Source organism: Pungitius pungitius, chromosome 5 (genome assembly GCF_949316345.1).
Source record: "Pungitius pungitius chromosome 5, fPunPun2.1, whole genome shotgun sequence".
Lineage (NCBI taxonomy): Eukaryota > Metazoa > Chordata > Actinopteri > Perciformes > Gasterosteidae > Pungitius > Pungitius pungitius.
In genome coordinates, this window is record NC_084904.1 from 4834186 (window position 1) to 4844089 (window position 9904).

The window sequence follows — 9904 nt, forward strand, 5'->3', positions numbered from 1 at the left end:
TTATACTCGCGCGTCAAACGGATGTGTCAAAATGGGATTCCTGATTTTGTCTTGGTCAGAGAGCCATTGTTTCAAAACGTTAGGTTATGGTTAACAGCCCATAGTTTTCAGTTATTAATAAATAGTTGCCTGAATTGAATGCATGACGCGCGTAGAAACAGTAACCAGAGGGACACAACGTTAGCAACTGAAACATGTAACGTTAAGTTACATTGAATACAATTGCGTTCACTTAGGCCTGAAGGTAACGGCTAAGATATTTAAGACTTTTTCGTGGTGACATGTTAAAATGGAGTATAATTTCCCAGACATTACAAAGATGAAGGATCCAACTCGTCAAAACAAAACCTCAGGTATTTAAAAAAGTGAATCATGTTAGTATCACAGGTAGCATAAATAACCACGCGCTTCTTTTTCCCCGCTTACAATAAAATACACTTTATCTTTATTGTCTTTCAAAGTTAACGGTAAGTATTTCAGCTTGCTAGGTTAACGGTAACATAGCTAACGTTCGTTTGGTTAGCCAAGTCAGTTGACCTGTGAAAAAACATTACAGTCCATTTTTGTTAAAAAATCATTCATGTTGATATTATGGTAGCTAACGGTTAGCTGCATTACAGATGTAACGTTAGCTAGCACTGTTATCTCAATCGGAAGGTTTTTAACCATAGCCAACTTTCCAGTAAAAATAAATATTATGATGTTATGACTCCAGCTGATTTGGTGTATTAACCAAAGTCTAACTTCTCCCCTTTCAAGTTAAATACTGTTTTAAGTTCATTAACGTTGTACACTTTAGCGTTGCCTTTACTAGACTGTCGAAGCACCATAACGCCTTAAATTAACGTTAGCTTTAGCCGTTCACTATCCTTGTCCCAACTCGGTGTCTCGTTGTAAAACCTTTTTTCAGTATGTTAATGATATTTAACGTTATAAAGGTATGGCAGGAACTGGTGTGCCTAGTGTTAGCTAATCTTCCTTATTAAGGTCCCTCCCTGCACATCGTTGCACTGGAGTGGAAAAATACTGTCCTCACATAATACTCGTGGAGACTGGAAACACGGCCGTGAAGTCTAGCTAATCATTTAGTTGGCCATTAGTGGCCATTAGTGGCGATTCGAGACGATCCAACCGAGCACCATGTGTTACATGTGCAGAGAAAATGGCTGAGGCGAAGGACAGAGCTGCAGGTCCGGTCCGGGAAGGCTTTGACCTGCCTTCTACGGGTAAAATGCTGTCCAGGCCTGGACTTCATCTGGAGGTACTGTAACAACTTTTAAAAAGGTGCACAATAAGCTCGTATTTGATGCATTATTGTTTCATCTTTGTCATTCAGGAAAAAATCGAACAAGAGAAGACCAGATTGCATCGTCTGATCAGAGAGCAGAACCTCCTGAGTTTTTCCGTGACCAAAAAGGAGGCCAAGCTGAAGCTGCTGCAGGAGACACTGAGGGACAAAGACTTCAAGCCACCTGGTTACAACGATGAAGACTCGTACAACCAGGTGACGAGTGCATGAGAACACACACCACAAGTACAAAAAGATTGCTGATTATTTCGGCGTTATCTCAACATAGAAACAACACATCTTGCCCTCTCGAGTCTGTGTGCCAAGTCGGGACATGATGACTGCATCTGTCAGACCCACACACACACACACACACTCGCTCTAAGGATACAGGTGCTGCCAGCGTCACCGGTTTGGCTACAATATGCCCGGAATGAGGGAGATATTCAGTACACATGCGTTCAATGCAGTGCCCGTGTCATACCCCGGTTACCAGTGAACCTATCAGTGGTACCAATGCACCGGATGCCAGTTTAAACAACGATGCATGAGAACTACATGGAGCTGAAAGCTGGGGAACTGTGGAGACTGTTCCTAAGTAAATGCACTAAATGCGAGTCCATTTTTGTATCTGAAGCATCGGCGCCATGCTCTCTGCCGTATGGTACTTCCCCCGAAGACAGAGGCGAGACTTCTGCACGCCAGCTATAATGCACATGAAATCATTTAGTGTTTGGCACCCCTGATTTGTTCCTATTGGCTTGACTATTTTTGTAAACATGAACTATGAGCTAAATATGCTGTCGGTGTTTAATGTTTCAATCCATTTTTCGTAATTGTTTTTAAATTTCCCTTTCTATTATGTTTTGATGGGTTTAACGGTTTTATGTGAATCTCTTAGAATGGACTGGTTTGTGAAGCCCAGCCGTACATGATCTATTACCTATATGTTTTTTCATCTCGCCATATCGTTGATATACATACTACAACCTTTTTCCTTCCTTTACTTAATATCAGCGCAAACAGCAGCTGGAGATCAACAAAGACAAGATGAGCATTAAGATCATCGCAGCTGAGGATATCTATATGGCCTACCAACAAATCCATGAACACCTGCTGCAGGTGAGCTCTGCTGTTTGATACGCTGGCCACCACTGTATGAAAGCAGGCGGATTTAGAAGGACTTTGCAAATAGTATCTTATCAATATAGCCAAAACCACGCTCTTGATGTCCGCAGACATGTGACCGATCCGTCTTATCCGAGAGTGGGACCTCAGATATTTTAATAATGTCAGTGTTGTTAAACGTTATTTATAATATGGGTAGATTAAATCCAGCGTTCTGATTGGTTGAGAGTGAGTCACGGGGGCTGCATTATTCGATAATGTACAGTTGCTGTTCACATTGATCTGAGCGTTTTTAGCTTTTAGCTCGATGGACGTCATCAGCGACGTGAATGAATGATTTTTTTTTTCTAGACTACTGAAATGCGATACACAACATTTTGGTGGCTACAACTATTTTGCGCTGAAAGGCAGCTATTTACAATTTCGCTGGTAACCTTATTATAAAAGCAATAAGGTACTTGAGGCAGTACTTTATCTTCAACAATGCGCGTCGGGCCTAACAACGCTCTCCAACTGTTACATTATTGGACAATAATTGCTTAATTATTAGGCTGGACAGATTTTCCCCACACCGAGCTCACGCAGTCGCTGCAGTTGCATCCGCTGTGAAACTAAGTGTAAACCAGTGCTAACTTTGGGTGTACTGCCTCGACAGTTTTTTCTCTTTTCACCACCACTCATACTCTGCTTTCCATCCGAGGCCCCATTTAGATGCTCAACAATGGAAAATTATCTGGAGCAAGTAAATAAGATATTTTTGGACCGGATCGCCGATATCTCACTCCTAAATGAATGAGCTACAGCAGCTGAGGTCCAAAAAGCATCCCATTCAATAACAACATTTGAATGAGTTCTCCGTATCCTTCCTTTGGTTACAGGTGCGTTTTGGTGGTTAGCTACTGGGTAAAAAAATAGACGCTACGGAAAGCCAATCTCAAAGGAACTATTCCAAGCAATATCACTTGAGTATATAAGTAATTATAGAATATAATGCTGTAAATTAACACAGAGAAAGGAGCTAACAGGTGCTCTGATTTCAGGGACGTGAATTGTGTGTCACACTCTGCAGTGCAGCCTTGTTGAGCTTTGTATCTGTCTCCTGGGTTTATCTAGTTGATCCAGGACAACGCTAGCAGTGTGTAGTGTTGTTTCTAACAGAATGTAACTAGAGAGAAGATTTATCAAGTAAAACTTGCATATTTGACACACAAGTTTTACTTGTTTTTAGTTACAAAAATGAGCCAATGTCCCTCAGTTAGAAGACCAGAGAAGCACTAATGAAGACTGCATGTATTGGATGAATCCAATGTAAACCACCACTCTGTCACTGAGCCGATGCTTGTTGTTTGTAATGTGGTCAGGAGGTCCGTGAGATGTGCAAAGCCCACGACCACAAAGTGGACGCCGTCAGCATTGGACAAGCAGAGGTGGAGAGAGCAAGCAAACAATCCCAGGCAGCAGCAGCGGCTCTGGAGAGCTCACAGGTAAAAAGACCTGCACACTCCTGGCGTACGCGTCCCACAGCGGGTGGGACGGGAGTCCCACTGGGCGCTGATCCATTTTGACCAGCTGACTTTTGTAGGAGCTCAGTGTTTCCCCTCGGGAGGAGGGTAGCAGTCGGGCAAACGCGGGGGGGCTGATCAGTCCACTGGTGCTCTGGTAGAGGAAAGCTGATTGGCTGTTGTATTTATACAAGCAGAGTTGTAGTTGAAGTCATTTGATACATGATCTTTGTTATTGCTCTCTTCCTACCCCTCAGGGCTGGATGGTTGACATGGATGACGAATTCCTGAGGAAGAAAAGAGAAATGGATTTTGAGCTTTACCAACTGAATGAAGACGAAAGGAATCCAGAAAGGACACTCAAGCATCTTAGTGCCACAAGCCAGAGCAGGCAGAAAGAGCGGGTAAGAAGGGAAAAGGAACTAATGTGCTACTAGGTTTAAGACAAATGAGATGAATCACTTTGTTTAAAATAAGTTGTTGTTTTTGCTTCTTTTTTGGTTGCTGGGCCATTTTTCTCATGCAGGAAATTGATGGTGACCAAGGAAAGGAAGAAGCCACAGGTACGGTAGTGTTGAGCCGCAAAAAAAACATGCAACAGATTGTGACTGTAGTCCCACCCTGCAGTTGCAGGTATTTGTACATGTCATGTTGTGTCTATGATACACTTTAGGAATCTTAATTCACTGTGTGAAGGCAGACGGATTCCAGCGAATTACTTTCACAGTACAATACCTACAGTTACATCCTGTATCACTCACTGCCTATCAGGGTTTACAAGGTCTTATTCATTTTATCAGTGTACGAACCCGATGCACAACATAGAAAAGAAAGAAAAACATAAGCTAGTTGAACAGGTCGGTGTCTTTTAATATCGCCTGAGCTCTTTACAAGCTCCTCTCTAACTTCACTTCTAGCCCCACCTCAGCTCCATTGTAGACAGAGATGTGTGTCTTCACCTACTTTTATCTGAAATCAACAATCATATTCATCTTAAATTAAATAAGGAGCATTTTACAATATTTGGAATTCAGAGAAGGAAAGTAAAGATGCTGTATACCTATACAAGACCTGTCAATCACACTGAGCCTCTAATTGGAGCATCGTTTACTAAATGAACACGGTGCTGTGCAGCAGGAGACTAGGGCTGTCAAAATTGCTCAAAAATAACGTTCGAATATTCATTTAAAAAAAAAAAACATTCAAATATATTTGAATATCTGGTTGCTACGGTGGGGACATTTGTCCAGGCTGAAAGTCGCGCGCGCGCATACCCAAAGCCGCCGCAGCGTCTTTCTTTGTTGAGGAATTCCATAGGTTGCGCATTAGGCACGTCAATAACAGGACAAATTAATACGATAAGACGTAACTACTTGTATAGGTAACAATATTTAACAACATATTACCTACGTAAAAAGTAAGTAAATGAACTAATGGCCAAGATCGCAGACTTAGGCCTCTCGCTCGCACACCTTCTTTTTCTCTCACTCGGGCTCGTTCGCACCGTTGCAAAGCTCTGTGCAAAGCGGTGTAAATGAACGACCACAGTAAACAAATGCTGAGTGCTGATCAAGAGTTTTGTGCAAGCAATTTAACGTCCTAAATATGGCCGGCTTCATTCAGTGATTGAAATGTAAGTCTATAGAGTATAGAACCGGCATCGAACACTCGGAGCGTGCCGTGCTGTGGTAAACATGGAACCTTTCCTTGGCAGGAAATGGCAAATAATCATGAAGCTGCTGTAGCCTATCTAGTCTATTTTATTCATGCAATATAAAGTCAGTACAGTAACAATGTTAGCATGAAAGAGTTGTGTAATCGAGTAGCTAAAGTGTTGCCCTCTGCAGATCATCAGTGTTGTGACGTCAGTGGCGCTTCCCAGTCTGAAAGGAAGCTGGTGGAGGACATGGAGGCTCTGCGAGAAGCTCTGGGCGACTCTGATGTGCAGGTAGACGATTATTGAATTTGAGTCACATTCTTGTGCTTTTAGTGAGTTTCTTGGTCAGGTGCAGAGATTTGCCTGAGTCACTAGGACGTTGCCAGGCAACAAATGAGGTTGCTAGAAAACTCTGACCAACCCCAAAACTAGCTGAATGATGTAATAAATCCTGTCTCATTCATATCCCACAGACCTACTCATCCAACTCCCAGTAAGAAAGCACATTCACCTAACTGTTGGACTGTGTCTTTTAGGGAGACGTTGGATAATTTTAATCCATTTAACAAGCTTTAGAGCGGTCGGCATCACATCTCTTGTGTGGTTTTGATTTATTAAGACACATTTAGTCCATTAATTATTCATATTTTCTCTTTTGAATTCTGAGCTTCAAATATGCACAAAAAACATACCGGAAAAATGAGTGACAGAAAGCCGGGCCGATTACTGATAAATGATGGCCTAATTAAACCACTGTATTCTGGCTTCATCATAAATTGCCTGTCCGTCTTAATAAAACTAGTATTTATGGATATTTATGGTAGAAATGGAAATGTGATGTCCTATTTTATCTATATGAGCTGTGATGGAGAATCGTTGTGGTCTAGAATAAGCCATTTAGCCACCAAGGTAGCAGGTCCTCTTCAAGTGAGTCGTTTCCACGGTAGCCCAGAAAGGACAAAAATACTGGCTGTGCGGAGAACCTTTTCATTTTTTCGTCCTTTTCTTAACGTTACCTAAAGACCAGCGCAGTTGCGACACGCTCGGTGGGATGCAACCCGCCTGACGGCTCGCCGCTGGAGGCCACTGATCTCTGCACACGGCTCCTTCAACAGGAACTAGGTCACAAACTGGTGTCTCAGTGGGCCACCCAGGAGCAACTCCTTGCCAAGCTGACCCGGTACCAGGACCAGATCAGACAGGGGGCCGAAGCCTTCGCCGAGCTGGACCTCCAGCACACCAAACTCAAGTTCGGGGCCGGACCTTCAGCCGCGAGGTACCGTCAGCGAGTTAGCATCTGAGCCGTGTGTCGTTAACCTTCAATTACCAAAGAAAAGTGAAGCTCTGTTTGAGTCATCTCAGATGGCCACCTCGTATGAGTTGGTTGTAATTTGGAACACTGTTTCCATTTAAAATGGAGATGAAGCTGTTGGTTGCATAATGCGTTGATGGAGAATGAATCCGCAACTCTCAAGCAGTTGGTAGTGGCCGTGAGTCAGTATCAATGAGCTAATATTTCTAAGCAAAAATGACCCAAATTCTGTGGAAGCAGCTTCTCAAATGCTTTCAGTCTGCACCGACTTGGGTCTGATTGTTTGTTGAGTGCGACGCGCTGACGACCTCAGCTTGCACTTGGGGAAAGTGTGCATCTTGTTTGTGAGAGCTTGTCTCCTGAGAGAAATATCGGTTCAATACTTCAGCAAAGGGAGCTGTGTTGTTGTTGTTGTTGTTGTTTAGGTTGGACGAGCTGAGGGCAGAAGTGAAGGCCGAGTGGGAAGAGAAAGCGCTCCGTGTTCAGCGACTGCAGGCCGAGCTGAAGCAGTCCCAGGACCTGTTGGACCGTGCGAAGCAGGGGGTCAACAACCTGTACTTCAGGATGAGCTGCGTCTCCGTAGAGGTCCGCGTCACATTCCGATGGTTCTCTGTAGAGCTTCCTGTTCTAGTTTGCTTCTCGTCGGCGTCAGAGCGCTGTAGTTAGTTTGCTCGTTGTCCATCGATCTGTTTCACACTTCAGGGGGTTCCCAGTGCGTCCCGTACCGACTGCATGGACCAACTGGAGGACATCAGAGCCCGTCTGCCTATATTACTACAAAGAGCATCGGAGCAGGAGGCAGACGGCGGCTTGCACCAAGAGACGGTGCTGCAGTTCTCTCATACCTGTCTGGTGCTGTTTTATTTTCAAAAGATGCAGGTGTAATGCATTGTGTGTGATATTTTGTGCTGATGTTGTTATTATAGATTTCCACAAATTTGGCCCTTTAACACAAAGATAGCTAAATGTTGCACAGACTGTCCTTGACCACCTGAACCCCACCGGCTCTGTTTTTTGCTAAACCTGTTAACCCCCAATGACCTTTGCCTCCTCGACTTCTTCTTCCTCAGCTTTACACTTTGCACGAACAGCTCAACACGCGGGAATCAAGGAACGCCAAGACACAAAGCGCCCCTATAGGCGAGTAGAAGACATAGAATACCTTTCTCCCTCCCAAAACAGCCCTTTTCTGCTGGTCAACCTGCTACCTTTTCCTTTGTTGTCGTCATACACCCAGCACGGGGTGATTTGTGATTTGAAATTTTGTCCCATGTCTTCTTTTTTTTATGCTAAAATGTGCTGAATTGCTCACCCATCAAACATCCTCCAAATAAAAGAATACGTAGAAAATGGGGGTGTATATACCTACTGGTGCCGGGCAGTATGGCCAAAAATCCAAGATCAAGAATTTGAGAGATATATAAAATTTCAAAGGCCATCTGTCTTAACCAAGTGTCTCCGTCCCACAGTCCCTCCCCATCTCAGCGACGGCGAAGAGGGCAGCGCTCCGTCCCGCGAGGAGATCAAACGCTGCAGCAGCAGGCTGATTGAAGCCGGGCAGAAGAAGTCATCAAGAGCCAAGTGGAAGCAGTAGATACTCGGACCCCGCTGCGTGGTACCACGGGGCTAATGAAATAAACAAGGCGCCTCTGCTTTAGTTCACTGATTGTTTGATGTCACCGATCCCAATCAGCAACCCACTTGAAGATGAAGGAGAGACTCAGGGATTCATTTTCTACACCACAGGCTAGACTCAGTAATGGTAGCTGCGTCGTCTTTTTTTTTATGATCAAAGGGAAATGAATATTACCCATTTTAGGGTTTTACATTCTCACTGTGTATGAGAATAAATCGTAAGGAAGGCACAAAGACAATCTTTGGTGAGGATTGCTCTGCTGATATTGAACCGCTAGGTGGGAGCATTGTGATACTCATTTAAAGAGGCAGGTTCATCTGACTGGGCTGAAGCCAGCCGGTATTAACATCAAACACTCCGTTATTTGCAAAACAGATCTTTTTTTCTGGGCACACATATGTGGGCACCTGTACGGTGGCTTATCCTGTTAGTGAAACACTTCACGCCTCGGCTCATTTCGCTCTACAGAATTTGCTGAACTCTTGACACAAAGATTTGACACGCACCTGTGTCTGCGTATCAACTGCACACGTCGACGATGGCGCGTTGTGGCGTCACATTCGTTCTTAGAGTCTGACTTACAAAATATGTTGCGTGAATACAAAGTTATTTTTTCACTTGAGACAAAAGCGTTTGGTTGTATTTATTTTCCCATACAGAGTTCCCTTTTTTAAAAGCGGTGATCAATTTCAAAGACTCACCCACATAGGCACAGCATTCTGACCCATGATTACAGTCACCTGACCAGGGGCTTAAGTAGAGTTTCTTTGAAACATAAAAATTGAGAAATACTGTTTCTTGGGCTCAATCTGTTTAAGGTAAGGAAAATAAGACATCCCACTGCCCAGAAGTCTCCTTCGTGATATGATGATCACTTCAATGAGCTGCCTGGAAATAAATAAAACACAATGCATAGGATGTACTATGGAGTTTTTCTGTCATTGTGGTGAACTTGGCCTGGTGAAGTCCGGGTTTACGATGTTAGAATTGAAGCTACTGTAAGCCATGAGAAACACGTGTCGTACTGTGTGGATCTAGGGCACGATGTGACTCGGTGATGTGACTTATTTCCTGTAGACGAGGTGTTGCCAGGAGAGAGGCCGCGAAGTGGGAGGAGGTGAACAGGCATGTGGAAAAAAACACAATGGATTTTTATTCTACACAAATATACATGACCCAAACTAGCTAAAGAAGCTAACCTGCCTTTTGACCTGTCTGAGGGTATATTCTCCACTTAACCACAGTAAATAAACATGTCTTAAAGGGACATTTTACCCCAAATTCAAAAATAGCCTTTTTTGCCCAAACGGCCAAAATTTAAAACTGGTGTCTGCTGTCTTCTCCTAACTCCAGTTTGCAACAGTAATGGCGTCCTGCTCAG

General features: G+C 43.7%; 1 protein-coding gene across 1 annotated transcript; it reads left to right on the forward strand.

Annotated features, from left to right (window-relative positions):
- The first annotated feature begins 30 nt into the window (after positions 1 to 30).
- Positions 31 to 9445, forward strand: LOC119224415 (uncharacterized). Its single transcript, XM_037481354.2, has 13 exons — positions 31 to 353; positions 1158 to 1261; positions 1337 to 1504; positions 2306 to 2410; positions 3778 to 3900; positions 4176 to 4322; positions 4445 to 4481; positions 5766 to 5866; positions 6691 to 6851; positions 7313 to 7472; positions 7590 to 7712; positions 7958 to 8027; positions 8357 to 9445. The coding sequence occupies exons 1-13, from the start codon at positions 290 to 292 to the stop codon at positions 8479 to 8481; spliced, it is 1488 nt and encodes a 495-aa protein (XP_037337251.2). The 5' UTR covers positions 31 to 289; the 3' UTR covers positions 8482 to 9445.
- Positions 9446 to 9904: the final 459 nt, after the last annotated feature.

Excerpts from the sequence above, each read along its gene's own strand:
- LOC119224415 (XM_037481354.2), top strand. The coding sequence starts at position 290 with ATGGAGTATAATTTCCCAGACATTACAAAGATGAAGGATCCAACTCGT. Across the intron at positions 5,867-6,690 it reads TGGGCGACTCTGATGTGCAG|GAACTAGGTCACAAACTGGT; the intron begins GTAGACGATTAT and ends CTCCTTCAACAG. Across the intron at positions 7,713-7,957 it reads GCGGCTTGCACCAAGAGACG|CTTTACACTTTGCACGAACA; the intron begins GTGCTGCAGTTC and ends CTTCTTCCTCAG.